The sequence below is a fragment of the Micropterus salmoides genome, unplaced genomic scaffold, assembly GCF_014851395.1.
Source record: "Micropterus salmoides isolate LMB-PRFRI ecotype aquatic unplaced genomic scaffold, ASM1485139v1 Ms_hic_scaffold_1, whole genome shotgun sequence".
NCBI classification, from domain to species: Eukaryota; Metazoa; Chordata; class Actinopteri; order Centrarchiformes; family Centrarchidae; genus Micropterus; species Micropterus salmoides.
Window position 1 is genome coordinate 29,285,007 of NW_024040040.1, and position 18,448 is coordinate 29,303,454.

General features: G+C 44.0%; 1 protein-coding gene across 3 annotated transcripts in view; it reads left to right on the plus strand.

The window, feature by feature from the left end:
- palmdb (palmdelphin b) overlaps positions 1–18,448 on the plus strand; it is an 82,894-nt gene that overhangs the window by 19,852 nt on the left and 44,594 nt on the right. For all 3 annotated transcript variants that reach the window (XM_038723475.1, XM_038723442.1, XM_038723451.1), the window contains 3 exons: positions 5,938–6,018; positions 8,164–8,294; positions 17,848–17,962. In XM_038723475.1, coding sequence (XP_038579403.1) covers positions 5,938–6,018; positions 8,164–8,294; positions 17,848–17,962 — 327 coding nt within the window. The remainder of the gene's footprint in view (positions 1–5,937; positions 6,019–8,163; positions 8,295–17,847; positions 17,963–18,448) is intronic.

An 18,448-nucleotide genomic window follows, 5' to 3' on the forward strand; every position in this document is an offset into this window, starting at 1 on the left:
ATTCTCTCAGTCTTTAAAGAATAAATTAACATTTTCAGGTCTGTTTTATTACAACACTTATGCACATCGAAAGACGTATTGGTCACCATAATTTTTCCATGTCTCCATAAAGGCTGTGAAGATGTCCTTTCTTAATAGGACTCCAGTTTAAGAGACACGAGACAAAATCCACAGTCCCTTTTCTGTGTGGCTTCTGCAGCCTGAGTCAGACAAATCCAGTGGGGATCTTAGTATTTTTTGGAATAGGGTATTAAAATACTAACATTGGAAGATCTCTCTCTTAAAATAACTGTCATAATGTCAGAACTTTGGGACTCAAAAGGCAGAGTCACAAACGGTTCAGCTCAGGGGAATAACCAAAGGTTTATTTTAATGTGCAACAGAAGACTAATGTGTTTCAGCAGAGCAGAGTGGCAGGCAGGGATAGGGGTTTATCCAGGCTGGATGAGAACTGAGCATGGCATTCGGCAGGGTCTCCAGAGGGGAAGTGATCTTGAACACATAGTCAAAGGAGGACACAGAAAGCACAAAGAATCTTACTTGGAGCCAGTATTTGGCCTTCGTGTGTATACCACATGTGGTTAACTGACAAAGGTGAAGAATGGTGAGAAGGTGCGTATCTGGAGCTTGGCAGCAGGAGCCAGAGAGTGTACTGTTGAAGTGCCTTATTACCTTCAGCTGAACTATAAAATGCATTTTTACACAGAATGGGGACTGTGACCTGTGGCTCCAACACTTAAAGTGGAATTAGGAAGGAATCTTTTTGTGGGCAGTATGGCGAGGAAGAGCAATAATTCAATGTACAAATGGGCATGTGAGTATTTTTAACAGCCTCGAAAAATTGTAAGGCAATCCCCTCCATCAGGATTATATACAGAATGTTCCCCTTCGAGGGAACTCGAACTGCGTAGGTGACGACACTATGGGAACGCCTCTGGGCGTGGCAGGGCTGAACATGAATGAAACTACTCCAATCCTTGGTGTTGCTAGAACGGTAGCGTGTGACGGCGTAACTGGAGGCATATATAAGCACGCCGGCACACAGGACACATTCGCTCTTTTCTATTCAGCAGGCACTCTGGCATGTTAAGAAAGACTACAGAATCCGATCTCTTACCTGGAAGGATGGCAGACAGAGAGATGGCTGGCGAGCAATTCAGGCAATGCGTTTTCCTGTGCCCACGTTACATCACGGCGGGCGACACTCATATCCTGTGTGTTTCCTGTCTGGGGATGCCGCATGCCCAGGCAGCTCTCGAGGGGGCTGCTTGCGGCCATTGCGAGGCCCTGCCCCTGAGGTTGCTGAGGTCCCGTGCGTCTTTCTTCTCCCAAGACGGCAGGATGCGCTCTCCCCGTGGATTGGGCCCGGCGGTCGCTGAGGCGGCGCGGCGGCTTCGGTCATGGGGCTCCCAGCGCGACATCTCTGACGGCATTGGGATTGCCGAGGCTTCCCGTGTCTCGTCTGCTGACTCCGAATCCCCTCTGTCTCGTTCGGGAGCCCGCTTCGTGGATTCTCCCGCTCGAGGTATGAGCCAGGATTGGCTGCAGCTGTCCGGCTCTGAGGAGCTGGACGTGCTTAGCATCATGGAGGAGGAAGACTTCCGGGAGAGAAAAGCGGAGCGTCATCAGTCGGCGCCCAGCTATGACGAACTCTTGGAGGTGGTGACGCGGGCAGTGAGCAAGCTCCAGCTCGACTGGCCGCAGGATGTACCAGGGACACATGCTACGAGCAAACTGGATGAGCGCTTTCTCCACCGCCGTGCGCCGCCTCCGCGCCATTCTCTGCATTTTTTCCCGGACTTGCATGATGAGTTGTGCAAGTCCTGGGGCAAGCCCTTCTCAGATCGTCTGACTTCTCCCCCGCTCCGGGTCTATAGCGACGTAGCGGGAGTCAAGGGTTTTGGCTATGGGGTGATGCCCCGGGTTGAGGATGCTTTGGCTAGCTATCTTTCGCCCGGGCATACATCATCCCTCAAGGAGCTGGCACTACCTACCAAGCCATGTCGTATGACATCTGCTTTGGTGGGCAAAGCTTACAGGCTTTTGAAGGCATGGCCGACCTGCTGAAGGACATAGACTCGGGAGCAGAGGATATTGCTGAGCTCCGCCGAGCAACGGACTTGTCGCTTAGAATCACGAAGGAGACGGCCCACGCTATTGGCCGCTCCATGTCAGCACTGTTAGCCACGGAACGGCACCTATGGCTCAACCTGTCGGGCATCCAGGAGAAGGAGAAGACCTTTCTCCTCGACGCACCGATTGCGACCTCTGGCCTGTTTGGCGAGGCGGTGGACGCCGTTGTCAACAGTTTCCAGCATGCCAGGACGCAAGGAGAGGCGTTCTGGCAATATCTCCCTCGTCGTTCGGGAGCCAGGATGGCGACGGCTGGGAAGAGACGAGAGAGGGCCCAGCCGTTATCCAGCTCCTATCGCCAGACCCAAAGGCAGAGTGTCGCCTCTCGTGCTCCCCCTCAGCACACTCGGGATTCGAGGCAGCGCTCTCACCCACAACCCCCCGAGACGAGGGATCTGAGGACTGTTCTTCAGTCTCGCCGGGGCCGGGGGAAGAGGTCCTGAGGTTTCTACCGGGGGGTCCCCACCGGGCCCGCCCACCCGTTTTCAATGGGGTGGTCTGGACTGCGGTGCACTCAAGGCGGAGCCAGGTGTTGGAACGAGAAGTTTTCTCTCTGAACAAAGGGGCCATAGAACGCATACCCCAGCCAGTCAAGGAGTCCGGGTTGTACAGCCGGTACTTCATAGTTCCCAAGAAGGACGGAGGATCACGTTCGATTTTAGATCTACGGTTCCTGAACAAATCTCTGAGGAGATTCAGGTTCAAGATGCTCACCATCCCCGCTATTGGCAGTCAGATCCGATCCGAGGATTGGTTTGTCACGATAGATCTACAAGACGCATATTTCCACATCTCCATCCGTCCCTCTCAAAGGAAGTTCCTGAGGTTCGCCTACGGGTGCGTGGCATACCAGTATCGGGTTCTTCCGTTCGGCCTAGCACTCTCTCCTCACACGTTCACCAAGTGTAAGGATGCAGCTCTGGCCCCGGTGAGGCTCCAGGGCATCCACATACTGAACTACATCGACGACTGGCTCATTCTGGCCCAGTCTCGAGAGTTAGCGGTTCGGCATCGAGATGTCGTCCTCGTCCCACTTTTGGTGTTTGGGGCTGCGGCTCAACACGAAGAAGAGTGTGCTGACACCCGCCCAAGGAAGGACCTGCTGTCTCAGGCGCAGGGCCAGGTCTTTCACCCTTGCCCCGCCCTATGGAGACTGTGGGTCTGGCCCCTGAGGGGGCCCAGTTCCTGGAGGCGGGCCTCACGGCAGGAACAGTTGAGACGCTGCTCAGCTCCAGAGCCCCGTCCACGAGAAGGATGTACGGCCTGAAGTGAAATGTGTTTGCTACCTGGTGCAGAGAACGAGCGGTGGACCCAGTTACCTGCTCTGTGACTATGGTACTGGAGTTCCTCCAGGACCGTTTTTCTGCTGGCCTTTCCCCATCCACACTCAAGGTATATGTTGCTGCCGTGGCGGCGTTCCACACCCCTCTGAGGGATGGGCCTCTGGGGAGGCTTCCACTGGTCATGAGCTTCCTCTGTGGAGCCCGGAGGATGAGACCCGTGACTCGTTCCAGGCTTCCCAGTCAGAGCACTGAGTATTTACACTCTGAGGTCTTCCCGGTGGAGGAAAGCAGATCAGTTGCTGGTGTGTTTCGGGTCCCCCAAACAACCCTTCCAAACACACGATCAGCAACTGGATTGTTCAGACTATTTCGCTGGCCTATCAGGTGCGCGGGTTACCTTCACCTATGGCCGTAAGGGCGCACTCTACTCGAGGCATGGCGGCCTCTAGGGCCCTCCTTGCAGGGGCGTCACTCCAGGATTTGTGTGATGCGGCTGGCTGGGTCACCCCTCACACCTTCATCCGGTTCTACAGTCTGGACCTTCCTTCTGCACCCGGCACCCGTGCGCTCTCCTCCTAGTCGTGCCGTCAGGTTCTGCACGCTGGGGGCAGGCGGGGTTTTGGCGCGGCCTAAGTGGGTATTCTCATTCCCATAGTGTCGTCTCGTTCCCCTTCTCGGGGAACAAGGGTTACATACGTAACCCGAGATGTTCCCCTTCTAGGGAACTCGAACTGCGTCGGTCCGCCACACCTCACCCCGCCTGGAGTGCCTTGCTTCATAGAAAAGGGCTAATGTGTCCTGTGTGCCGGCGTGCTTATATATGCCTCCAGTTACGCCGTCACACGCTACCGTTCTAGCAACACCAATAGGATTGGAGTAGTTTCATTCATGTTCAGCCCTGCCACGCCCAGAGGCGTTCCCATAGTGTCGTCATCGACGCAGTGTCTCGTTCCCCTTCTCGGGGAACAAGGGTTACATACGTAACCCAAGACGTTCTTCATGTAACTGATGAAAGATCAAGATCCATCCATCGTCAACCGCTTATCCTGCATACAGGGTCGCGGGGGAAAGATCAAGATGTTCCTCTTTATTGCCATTATAATTATCGTTATTTATGTAATGTGTGAAAGTTTCTAGCAATATAACTAAACACATTCCAGTGATTCACTGCTGTGATATGTCGTCTGAGCTGGACTGAAACAGACGTTGTTTCCAAGCAAGCAGAGTCTGAAAATATAAAGTGTGGGTGTGTAGTTGCAGGATGACAGAGCTGTAGAGGAAAACAATCAAAGTTATGGAAGGAGATGTTCTGATCAGTTCCCCTGACAGAGCGCAGGGAGGCGGCACAGCTTTTAACTGTGGTAGAAAGACAAACTGGCGGTCACTTAAGACATGGTGTGTCTCTCCTTGGTGTGTGTGTGTGTGTGTGCGCCAGCTGGGGATCTGGGTATTGGGGTATTTTTAAGTTTCAGCCTTTATGTCCATGACAAATATCCAATGGACAAATAAAGTAATCTCGTGCCTGCTCAGCTGTCAATCAAACATGCACTGGACGCTGCAGGAAAAATTCTGATGTTTCTCTAAATGCTAATAATAAACTAAAAAAATCACTTTGTTGCAAAAAGCAATCAGTTGAAAAAAGATAAAAAGACAAAAACTGTTTGATATATCTTTTGGGAGGATTGCCAAAGCATAGCAAAGAATTTAGGGCCCCTGGTAACATCTCAATATGCCTCTGCAACCTGGATATAACAATTAAGGACACTGTTATTTTAACTCCAGTCAGCTTCTGCGAAGCAAGCTGGTGAGTATTCTCTTTAGACATTTCAGACACGTCTTAAAACCCCACCCAATCTGCATTACATCTGCAGGTGGAAATCAAACATGATGTGAAATGAGTGTCATTTGATTGGTATGCCTCTAATTATTATGGTGCCAGTTGTCTCTGTGAAATGGTTTTCATGGTCCAGACATTGCAACAATCTGAGTCCGACAGACAGAGACAGGCCTATAAATATCAGTAGATGTCATGTTGGAGATCCCCTTTCACTGGGGTTAGAGCCATGCTGATCTAAGATCCAGGGGCTAATTTTAGCCCACAATGAACCCCCCTCAGTGTGACATCCAGGAACACGGGGCTTGTGTTTTGATGCCGAGTTAATGATTAAAGCCATTAAGCAGTGTGTCAGTGATTATCCCGGCAAGACAAATATGTTTCCAATATAAAATTACTTTAAATATCCAGCTGAAGGTGCTTCTAAGCAGGGAAAGTTGTAGAGGTTGGAGTGAACAGGTGGCCAAACCCACCCACACACACACACACACACACACACACACACACACACACACACACACACACACACAGGTAAGTTGGGTCAGCTCATAAGGGTTGTGTTGCTTTTTAGATATTTATGGCTATTGGTGTTCAGCTGTCAGCTCAAGGTTGAAGTATCAGCACAAGAAGGCAACAGGTGGAGTAGTTGCCATGCTGTTAAATCTAAGTGTTGATTTTCCCCCACAGAACAAAAGAAGGATCCAGGAGGACATCAACAAGAAGAGGAGACAGATCGAAGAGGAGAAATTAAAACTCCAGTACATAAAGGTATTTTTACCATAGTAACAGCAAGACGACTAGCATGTGGGAGAAATTGTACTGCATTGGATGTGTCAAAATGTGGTTCGGACTTCTTATTCCATCTAATAAAGAAGATTACACAGTAGAAATGTATCTCCAGACACTGAACAGAGACAGCAAAGACTCCCATGAGGATCTCTGGGATGGAGGGTTTGTGAGTGTTCACTGTCTCAAAGCTAATAACACTGCAGCAATCTTTGTTTCATTTCTGTATCAACTCAGACACAAACTATGAAGCAAGGCCAAATATCAACTGGATTCCCTCTGTTGTTGCATTATATAACTTCTAATGTTGTTCTTACTCTACCTATGGCTACTTAACTCCAACGTCAATAAAGTTTCAGCACTTTCACATACATTCTGTCAGAGTGTCAGAGTCCTCCTCCACCTTTTCGTGTGAACATGAGTACGGGATACATTAGGGTGCTCCAAACTGACCATAGAACTGGTATTATTTCCAGCTTATATAGAATATTCTTTAAATCTGCATTAAGCAATTATTTGACCACCAGGGGGCAGGAGGAGTCTAAAACAAACTCACAGCATGACTCTGGTCATTTCTGACACTGTAATTACTGGGGGTATTGTATTGGAGTGTATTAGATTGATAGGTGTTTCTACTATTTTGCTGTGATCCCCATTATGATAATGGTATTTGGTGAAGAGAGGGTAGTGTCCAGGCAGCTTGAGTGAAATGAGAGACAATGTCACTTCACATATATTAAATCAGAGGTTCTTCTTCTTCTTCTTCAGCAAAAACAAATTTTTACAAAATAGATTATCAGCATTACTAAATGAATGGTAGTCTGATAAAAAATTTAATGCTATGCACATTTTGGTAATTATCAACACACAAATGAATTTAGTTTTCAATAATAGAGACCTAATACTCAATTATAGATAAATGTTGTATTTTGCTACAAGGAGTCCCCTTCTTTACTTCCCTCAATAGTGTCTGCAGTCTTCCTCTTAAGGCTGCAGTTACAACTTCAGCCTTAAGCTAACCTAATTCAGCAATTAGAGGGTAAATATAGAAAAAAAACATGGTGGATGATTTGATCTTTTGTAAATGAATAAAATGGTCCACTACAGCAGAGGTATTCAATTAGAATTCAAAGAGGTCCAGTTAGAGAAGATTTCCCGAAGCAAAGGTCCAGAACATCAAAATGTTTTTAGTCGTCAACGGGCTGTCAAATCATATAATAAAATGTCAGTTTTGACATCATACTGGAGGGATAATAAATAATAACTACTCTAATAATAAATTCTAAATTTAAGTAAACTAAAATAAAGTGCCTAATTTTTTAGAAAAAATGAAATAAAAAGTGTAGCTTGAAGTGATGAAGTGTAGTCTTGACCAATTTTATAATAAACACTCAACACATCTTAACAACTGAACAGCTGTTGCCTCCTCTTCTCTTTCATTTCCTCTTACAGAGCTACCACTTTCCTACTTTCTCTTGTTCAGTGAAAAACGTGAGCTCTAGTTTGTCCTGCCAGCTAGCATTGGAGTTCTATGAGATATTCTGGTTTTTAACTGGCCGTGGGAGGAATGTACATGTAAAAATCTGTACATTCTTGATTAAAAGCCATGTGAAATCTCTTTTCCCTTTCATCTCCTCAATTCATGTGTGTTTCCAAAACGTCTCAGGTGAATCTCGCAGACTTGACTCACAAGCACGGAATGCATACATTTGATTGACTGAGCAGCGTCACGAGACGATTTGAGCACATGCGATTGGTCTGTGAGTTTCCTGGGCTGCTAAACCAGTACAGTAAATGCTAGAGAAGCTGCATGGGTTAAAATAGAAAGGCTCCGTCACAAGGTAGTAAGTCTCAATAATAAATCAGCTGTAGGTTGGTGGTCCGGAGAGGACAGTGGCTGGGTCCGGATCCAGACCACGGTCCGCCTATTAGTAACGTCTGTACTACTGTATACTGAACTCTTGACGGACTGGAAACTCTGGACTGAATAGGTGGCAGTGAGGCTGAGGGGGTGGGAATAAAGGACAGTTTTCCTCATGACACTAAGAACTTGATATGAACAGAACTCTAAAATCACGTTGGCAGCGCTAACTGAGGTTCCTGTGTGTTGGTGTGTTTGATTGACAGAAGAAAGCCCTGAGAGAGCAGTGGCTGATGGATGGTCTGAGTCAGCAGTCGGAGGAGGAACAGGAGGCCATGAGGCTTCAGGCTCATGACGAGCAACAGCAGAGTGATCAGCTGCAGAGCAACATCCTCAGGTAACCTGAAGCTGAAAGCACCTGGAAACTGCAGCAAATCCCACAGTTCGCCCAGTACTGCACACAACAGGAACAAAGCTGTCAGAACTAACAAGTCATGTAGGTAAAGGCATTTATATTTGGTGGAAGGCGTATAAAGAGTGAAACTTCAGCGATCCCACTGGGAAAAAAAGAGGTTGATGCAGAAGCAACTAGAAACAGAAGAGAGGTTATATGCAACACCTTATGTATAAATTGTAATCGAGTTTGATGGATTAGATTGTAATCAGTGTCATCAAGACATCAAAACCTACCCCTAATGGCCCCTACCCCCCAACCAGATTTGTGTGTGTGTGACTAATAAAGGCAGGAGGATTTTTTTATTGATTTGAAATTATACATTCTTTATTAATTAAATAGTATGTGTTTATTGCAATACCTTAAATTTTTGCTAAAGCTTTATGACCCAGACTTACCATCAGTATCCCGCAGTGCCCGGTGGGCCGATGCACCGTTGGGGCTGGTGTAAAAATGGGCCAACAATCAGCCCATAAAGCACGGTAAGCGGCCCATTGGGTAATTTTCTATACTGACACATAGTACCAGCTTGCCTCGACTCGCCTTTGTTGTTTTTCATTGTGGAAAAGTTGTACCTTTTTTTTTTGTATCACCTCCGTCGAGGTTCCAATCGAGGTGATACTAAAATGTGACGCAAAAACACAGCAGACTACTGATTGGTCAGAGAGAATCGTCACTATTCACTGCATCATCATTGCGCACACCAGACCAATGGTATGTAGCTGCAGTACCGGAGGCTGCAGTTTAAGGACCCCCGCAATCCTGGGACTGCAGTTCTAGGACCCTAGTTCTTTTGCGACATCTAGTGGAGTGGTGGTGGTAATGCACAGCAACACCAAGGAGGTTAACCCTGTCTGCTAGCACGTCATCCGTGAGGCCGATACGCGCAGCTGTAGGGTTAACCGGTCAACGTGCATATAATCAATAACTTAGGTTTAGGCACACACAAGGTGGTAGTTGTGGTAAGGGTAATTGGCTTCAGGGGGCTGTAAAGAGTAACATAGCTAGCTAGTCAGTCAGCTAGCTGGCAGTATCAAAGTAAACAAGGGTCCTGGAATTGCAGTTCCGGTCCTGAAACTGCAGCCTCCAGTACTGCAGCTACATGCTACTCTGCCAGACAGAGGCCAGCAACAGAAAGTTTTTTATTTTACAGTTTTCGTATGTAAATTTATCACTAAATTGACTTCTGAGAAGTTTTGAGGTGAGAAATCAACTGTGTAGATTTCGAATATTGACAGTTTTACAAAAAGTTTTCGGAGTCGAGGAGCTCCGCAAGTGGCAGCGAGTGAAGCCTGCGCCAACCCACGGGAGGAGCTCCCAAGGTCCCGCTCTCACACAGACCGCTGCAGCAACAACTGCAGAGGAAAACACAGCTGTAAGGTTTTCATACCGCTTATCTGTCTTTACATTCTGAGTAATGAAACGTTTTAACTTAACCAAAGAGAATGCTGTGTGGATCGCTGGTGTGTGTGTTGCATTGAACCTTACTTAGTTGTGTATGGAGTCGCTATGACGACCAGCTACATAGAGGGGTACTATCTCTTGGTACTGCAATGGAAAACGGAGCACGGCCTAAACGAGTTGAGTTGAGTCGAGGCGAGTTATGCTGGTACTGGTAATGAAAAAAGCGCCAAAAGTGACAGGGCCGAGGGAGAGAGAGCAGGATGGGAGTGGAAACGAAGCGTTAAGCATGGAGTAGCTCGACTTGAAGGGAGGGAGCAGGGAGGGAGGGTCATGTAAGCTACCCACCTTTTTTGAAAGCATTTGTTAAAAATGTTATGAAAAATAGCTTGCACCAAGAAACGTTAATTAACAAACGTTTATTTGCACAGTAAGCCTGCAATGCAATGTAAATATAGAAGAAAACTGTGTTGTCCAAAAAAAGTAACTTAGGCTAAACACAATAATAAACTACTGATTACTGCATTCTGTTGTCACCTGCCACCTAAATTTTGCCACCTGGTGCAGAAAATGTCCCCAGAATGCAGGAAAAGTGTTTAATGCTCGAAATCTTCTGGGGGAGGACCCCCGGACCACCTATCTATCAACTATTTCTTCAAAACTATTAAAATATATTCTTGTCTTGTTGTCATGGCCCCAATCTTGTGCACTGTTACGTCTCAAGTGTTTCGTGAAGCCACTAATCTGAGCCCTTAAATTAAAGGATGGGGTGTTGGTGAGGGGTGTCCGACCGAATTTGGTGGGCCGCCTGTGCCAAAAATGGGCTGATTTTTTGTCCCAGTCCAGCCCTCGTATCCCACATGTGAAAAGCTGTCAAACTTCTAACTCTAAAAACGTTAAACCTTTCAGAGTCACTGAAAAGCTCAGATGGTTTGAGCGTGCACGCAATCAGACAGGCGAAGGAGATGAACCCTCGGATGAATTTGTCTTGCAGTATTTCAATACCTAATGTGGTGTGTTTTAGACGTCATCACAGGTACCTGTCAAGGCTTGGCAAAAGAGCTTATTGATTCAAAAAATTCAGAACTCATGGGAGATTCTGTTGATGAAAAGTCTAAAGTCTAAAAGACTAAAGTTTACAGAAGGCTCCACCTCCTCCATTCACTAATCCCCGCCTCCTTCAGAAAACACACATTAAAGAGGACACCCAGCAAATTCTGAAATAAAACCATGTCTTCGAACCATCAGAAAAAGCACGTCTCTTCCTCTTTTACTGCAACCTGGGGAACAGAACACAACTGCCCTCAGCTGCAGCGCTGTTTTAAAATATGGGCGACACATTTTGGTATGAGCAATGAACCAAGTTGGTGGCGTAGGATTCGAGAGACTGAGAGCCTAGGGACGGTGCCTGCAGCAGCAGCAACACCGCAGGACCAACACAACTACCAGTCCCCCCTTTTCACCACCACCAGCGCCGGCCGGGACCCCTCCTACATCAGTGGCCAGTTTTGACTGGATCCTGCCTCTTACTCCCTCACCCTACTGGCCCTCTTCTTCGGCATCCTCGGCTCCGAGCGCCTCACTAGGCTCTCTGAACACGGTGGAAACTGTGGTGCTTCAACTATTGACCCTTGAGAGCAGGATGCGGAGATGCTGGAAGTAGCAAGAGCGCATGAGGGAGCAGCGAGAAGGAGAAGAGAGAAAGCCCATAGGTTCCTGTTCTCCTGGGGCGTGTCCAACGGTGGGAGTCACCTTTTGTCCCTCAAGGTTTTAACATTAATCTAAAGTAATGTCTTAAAGTCTATTTGCGCGTGTTTTAATCATGTATTGTTCCACAATTTCAACACTTTTCTTTAAATCTATAAACAGTTATACAGTTCTTAGTTTCTAAGTGTTAGATAAAAGGAAAGGAAAAGCTATCGTGGTTAATCGTTCAATTACAACTATTACAGTTAAACAACACAATTTATAGTAGGCTAATCATAGTAGACGAATGAACAGCCTAACTAAATAATTTCCAGGACAATATTCATTGTTAAATGTTCTTAATAAGAAAATTTAAGAAAATAGTTGAAGCACGGCATCAGGTTAAACAATAAAACACAAATAGCAATAGATAAATGAGCACAGGGAGATGAAGTTAAGAGCACTTCACGACTCAAGGAGTGGGCGGCATTTGTTGTACGTGTGTGTGTGTGTGTGTGTGTTGAAGTCCTAGTCCCAGTTTATGGCTCCTGACCACCCTCGTGTGGTAGAGAACCAGGGCAAGAAAAGGGGGTGTCTGCCTTTGATGTGTGCAGGACTGCAGAGGTAAGGCCAGATTACCGTGGTTCCTTGACCTTTTGGTCCTCCTCGAAAGTGTCGGCAAGTGACACCTTTACAGCAAGAGTGGCCAGGAATGGTCCCAGAATAAACATTTTAAGTTTGGTATGTATGCTTGAATCTATGCAGGGGTTCTTATCAAGACATCCAAGGCTGTGTCCTTCCCTTGTATGCGAGAAAAGCCAACTCTTTGGGTCAGCCAGGTCGGTAATAAAACAGGGCTCACCTCCTCTTGATATTAAAAGGGGCATTACGTAGTTTTCAAGCGCCACTAGCGGTGCGGTTTTGAGATTGCAACCGGGTCTGTGCTCGCTTGAACTCATGAGCGAGCATAATCCATCTTTCATACCGAAATCCTGCAATAAGTGCAGAAACACCTGCATGCAGTCTGTGGCTTTTCACACAAACATGTTCAGGTTCTGTTACTTCTCGACTCAGAGGCAGATCAACACCAGCTCTGTACCTTTCATTCAGTGCAGCGACACACCGGCATATTGGCACAGTACTTCCGAAAAAAAGCCAGAGTGACAGCGTCTATAGACAGACAGGTTGATAGCTTAACACAACATGCTGGAAACTCAGGTAAAATCCCACTGAAACGTTACAGTAATGTTTTTATCAGCTTGAGGTTGAACTAATCCATGCTCATTACACGATAACGGTACAGTGACTGCATTTAGCTGACTACTACTTAGTGCTACAGCGTTAGCTCGCCTGCTGCTAAGATACGGCACTCCATGTGTGCCCGTTAATCTGCTCCTTGCCTCCCTTTCTCTCTCAGTCTCTCTAAAACAAAACTGCCATCCCTAATAATTATCCAATCTGTATACAATAACACCAGCACTAAAAATATTGAAGCCAAATGTTCCAGCATTTGGTTTATATTAGCTACTATGGAAATAACAGAAACTCAGAGACAGAAACTCCACCCATAACATTTCCATCCACTTAGTATGCACAGCTTCAAATATAAGTATGTTTTTTGATCTTCACATCTAATCATTTGGTTTAACTAAAACAAACCCTGGTTCATTTGCCTGGTTAGTGTGGTTCATTTGGGTTGGTGTAAAAGCTGTCGATCAAAGTCTGGTGTGGATTAAACAACCAGGCTGAGACAACTTGTGGTGTGTTTCTATTGGGGTCTGAAATCAAATGGATCAATGCATGAATTAACATTATTTCAAAAGCCAAATCTCTGTGAAATTTGTTTATATATATGTAAATGCTCCGTATTTGTATAGCGCCTTTCTAGTCTTTTCGACCACTCAAAGCGCTTTTACACTACATCTGCATTCACCAGTCATACACTGAGCGTAAGTGCTCAAACGGAAATTAACATTCACACTCATTCATACACTGGCGGAATAGCCGCCAGGGGCAAATCGGGGTTCAGTATCTTGCCCAAGGACACTTTGACAAGCAACCAGGGGGACCGACCTTTCGATTAACGGCCAACCCGCTCTACCTCCTGAGCCACAGCCGCCCCCATATATATATGTAGTCAGGTGGCTGACTTAAGTAAGTAAACCAGAATATTGCTGTACAAGATGACTGACTTTCCTCCTGTCTCCACCTGTTAGTAATTATTCATAACATATGGTCTATTATTTTGTTTCATATACATATACACATAAGAAGCATTAAAGTGCATCTGATAGCAGAATTTAATTTCCCTTTTTTGGTCCATGGAGCACTGATAATGCAGGATGACATCATACTCTTCTTAGTTTGTTAGTCAGTGTGAACAGGAACTGGACCAGAACTAAAATGCAACAACTGTATAATTTTCCCTTTGTCCCAACTAAATGAATCAAACTACAATTTTAAATTAGAAGCTTTCAATGCAGCATAATTTCAGGTTATGGCTTTTTAAACAGCTCAGTAACTGTTCAATGAAATCAATGAAACAAGAATAGGTAAAAGAAGCAAAATATAAAGTTCAGAAAATAAGTGAAATAACTATTTTCAGATTAAAAGACAAAAATAGACAAAAACAGAAAATTGTCAAAATAAATAGCAACAAAAAGAACATCAAGAAAATCCATAACATTGATGACTAAAATAACATATAAGTGAAATTTATCAACTTTTTTAAATGACTTTTTGAAAGAAGATCTACTTTTGATCTTTCTTACAGTATGTTGGTGGGAAGCATATTCAGGCAGGAGAAGCTCTACATAGATCAGTTCTCAACAGATAATATTCTGTCAGCTTATCAAGCGTTGATGGCTGACTTGGTAGCAAGCAGTCACCTTCTTACACATCCAGCAGAAACTGAGCAATGAGCATCTCATTTGTCCAGTATTAAATGGTCTATACCAACTCTTGAGACAAATTGGATCTGTCTAGATCTGTTCAACTCCTCACCAGCTGCTGGTTATATTTTCTCTTTCCCATTTCCTACTGGGCAGGGGCTGTACAGTGGGTTTGTCTGAGTTTGGGTTTAGTTCAGAGATTTTGTTTGTACCCAAAATTGTTGAGAGCTAGTTTCTTGAGAGCTGTTGGGACAAAACCAGATATAAAGGCAAACCACAGCAATGAACTGAAAAAGTACAGGTTAATTTTCAGTGGTAATAACAACTGCTTCACATTAAAGGAAGTCATTTAATTAAGTGTTTAAGGGTCAGTTCACCTAAATTACAAAAACATATTTTCTTACTTCCCTCTAGTAGTATCTTAGCAGGTAGTTTTGGTTTTATTGGCCCAGGTTTTTAGACATCTTCATCTGCCACGGGGGTGATTGAAATGTAATTTGTTGCCACAGTGGGTTATGCAGGAACAAGAAACCAAGAAAATGTAAAAAGATTGTGTGTGTGATAGCTGAACAGGAATGATGTGACTGAATAGATCAAAACAGATAAAAGATTCATTAATATAAATAGAGCAAAAGAGAAGACATTTTTCAATTTCAGTGTCAAGTGTGTCAAGCAGACATAAATAAATAAAGCTATGATAAAATATGCATTATACAGACTTGCCAACTAATACAAGTAGAACAGAGCAGTTATGTAATAAAAATATGACAATAAGTGGAGTGTGGAGTGTTAAACTGGACATGCCACTTTCCACACAAATCTTAACAGTTTCTCGTGAATAACAGGCTGTGCAGGTTATAAGTCATACATTATTTCATACGTCATGTAGACTAAATAATTGAAATTTGATTAATCTTCACTCTATTTAAAACATGCAGTTCCACAATTTAAGAATTTAAAAACTGACAACAGATTTTATGGTTTAGCACAGGGATACTCAAGTAGCATTGTCCATGTGGTCTTTTACAAAATGATAGCTAACAAGTGTGCATGCGGGAAGGTCAGGGGAGATGGATGGATGGCTCAAACACAGGAGCTTCCCAGGAGACAGCTGTTTGTGTCCCGTGTGAAACCAAAACTCATCACTTTTATTTTAACCCAAACATACATGAACTTTTCACAAAAAAAAAAAAATCAAGTGTCACTGCTTCTGCGCACTGCACAGATCGCTGATATGCTTGGTAATATGCATATTCCTATGTAACAGTAACATGTAAGACACATTATAAATGGTACAAACCAAAAAAAAAATAAAAAAATGCCAATGCAACTCAATTTATTTTTATGATGAATTAGAAAATGGTTGGCGGGCCACCTGGCACCCTGTCCAGTATCACTGGTTTAGAGTCACCCTACTGGATCTTCCTTTCAGACAAAAAAAACATTATCACTTTTTTTAAATCTTATTGCTAGGAGACGAGACTGTTCTCCCAAGAAGAATGCAACAGTCATTACAGCCGGTGCCTCAAAACGACATCTCTTTACATTCGCAAATGTCAAAGCCCTCTAGCAACAGTGGGAGATATGGCAGGAGCAAAGGAGGAACTCGGGTAACGTCATTTTAAAGCAACAAAGTCTGTGTAGGGAGGAAACATTAGGCGTTAACATGTGAGAGCGCTGTTCATTTTCAATTTCCAACTGACAGTCTACATTGATTTTTTCAAAAGCATGTCTTTGATCATTGCCTAACTTTAGCCATTTGTTTGTTATTGTCACCATGACAACGGAGGTCCCCTACTTAGCAAAGTAGTCATTTTAATCCAAACCATAATCTTTCCCCAAACCTGTCCAAGTTGTTATAATTGAACCAAACCACGACCATAGCCTTCATTAAGCAAACAGGAAAAATCCAATTAGCTTTGTCTGGATCTTTCAATCACATCTTGCAGTCTTCCTCAGCAGATGAGGAGGGCTCATTAGTCATCATGTGACCTAAGTATGGAACTTCCCGTGATGTAATGACTCTGACTCACTGAGGGAGAGCAAATGGACTTCTAATATCTATTGATGTTAGAGCAGGATTGACCTAACTCACCCTGTTAGCTGAGCCTTTAGTGCTGCAACCCTGGGGGCTCTGTCTAGTGAGCTGGCACTTAGCTGGCTGACTAAAGTCACACAGGCATTCTGTGGACAAAATCCCTGTCTCAAACAACCCATCAACACAGAGGATGGGCTCTGAAAGAACCCTGACCCCTCTGTGATTGACAATAAAATACTACATAGGGGCCCTGAGGTGGGCTGAAATGAAAAGATCACTTCAGGTTATGAACATGAACTGCAGATGTCGAGATTTAAGAATTTTAAGAGATCTCATTAAAAGCCCATTTGTTTCTAAATAGGATTAAAACCGGTTAAAAAATTAACTGATAAAGAAATGACTAAATATGCTAATAAAATGTAACAAAAACATTTGTAACTGCCAATATGGTTACTTAACCTGATTTTCAACTCTTCACTTCTTAGCACATTTTAAATTCAGACAAATAAGTACAAAGTGATGCTTTGAATTTGAAATCTGGAAATTTTAAATACATTATAAGCTAACGCAGCAATATTACCCAGAATGCCATGTTTGGAAAATAAGCACTGAAGCAAGTGTGTTGTGTTTGCTTTATTAAAAGCCCTAGCTGCTGCTGTTGAAGGAGACCTTATGCTTTTCCATATTTTATGACTTATCTACAATGTCACAATGTTGAATGTTCACGTTAAACATGGCTAAAGCTTCAAATAATGAGGTTAACATATTTAAAAGAAATCCCTGGGAGCAAAAACGTCAGATTTCCTCCTGTTCTGAACGCTCTGGCTGTGTCCGAAATCACTCACTACTCACTATATAGTGGACTGTATAGTGAGCTCACCCATTTTGTAGGGCTGTCTGAATATATAGTGGTAATTGTTATACCCTATACAGTGCACTCAATGTATCCCAGAATCCATTTGGAAAAGTAGTATACAACCAAGTAACCAAGCCCTATATACCATCATGCTTTCCGCTGATAGAAAAAAAAAGAGTCCACTGATTGTCCGACAGCAATGATGTAATTAACGGTGCCAAAATAATGATTGGAGTAGTGTCTGAAAGTGTTGTTTTAATTATGCGACTGAGCTCACTATATATTGCTCTACATACAATTCCCTAAATAGGGAGTAGTGAATGAGCAAAGCCGACAAAGCATCTGTTATGAATAGCTTTTTCTACCAACGGCTCCGTTCTACGACATACGGAGCTAGACGGAGCTGGTGTTACATATATGGTCATTTGCTCCACACAGCAACGGCACAGCAACGCTCAGTTTGTCTGTACTTTGAATCATGCAAAGCTGCCATACAGGAGTCACAGAACTACAATATAGGACTGGAAATGCAGTATAATAGGTCTCCTTTAAGAACTGCTACAAATGCTGTTCAGCTAAGTGCTTGTTCCAGTAATCAACACAATTCATTACTCTTTTGTACAGAATAGAGAAGGAGATTGAGGCCTTGGAAACACAGGAGCTCAACATATCTGCCAATGAAGAAGTAGTTCTGAAGCGGTTAAAAGAGGTGGAGAGGACGGCTGAAGACATTATAAAGGTAAGCTCAAATAAACTGGCTGGCTTTTAGTGTTCTGCTTGCTTAATAGGCTCTTACACAATATGCAGCTTTTCACCTCAAGGCAATGAAGCATGATGAGCTCTACTAATCCTTTAGCTTTTAACAAAACATACTTCGCTGATTCTTGTTGTGACAATAAAATGAACACGTGTCTGTCTATACTAGATATGGCAATGAAGCACTGCAGTTTCCCTTAACAGACACAGTAAGGTTGAAAACACTGTGCACTTTAAAGGTGCTTTAATTGATGCCTTTTGGTGGTTAAACATGTTACATCTTGCTGATAAGTCACATCCCTACTTTCAGTTATGACATTCTTATAATTAATTTGATCATGATTTTTATCAATTGAATATTCTTATTACACAATACATTTATTCATTGACATACCTTTAATGTGAAATAAAAGAATTGGCTGTATAGAGAACATTCAATAACCAAACACAGTAATCGCAGAGTAAGTTG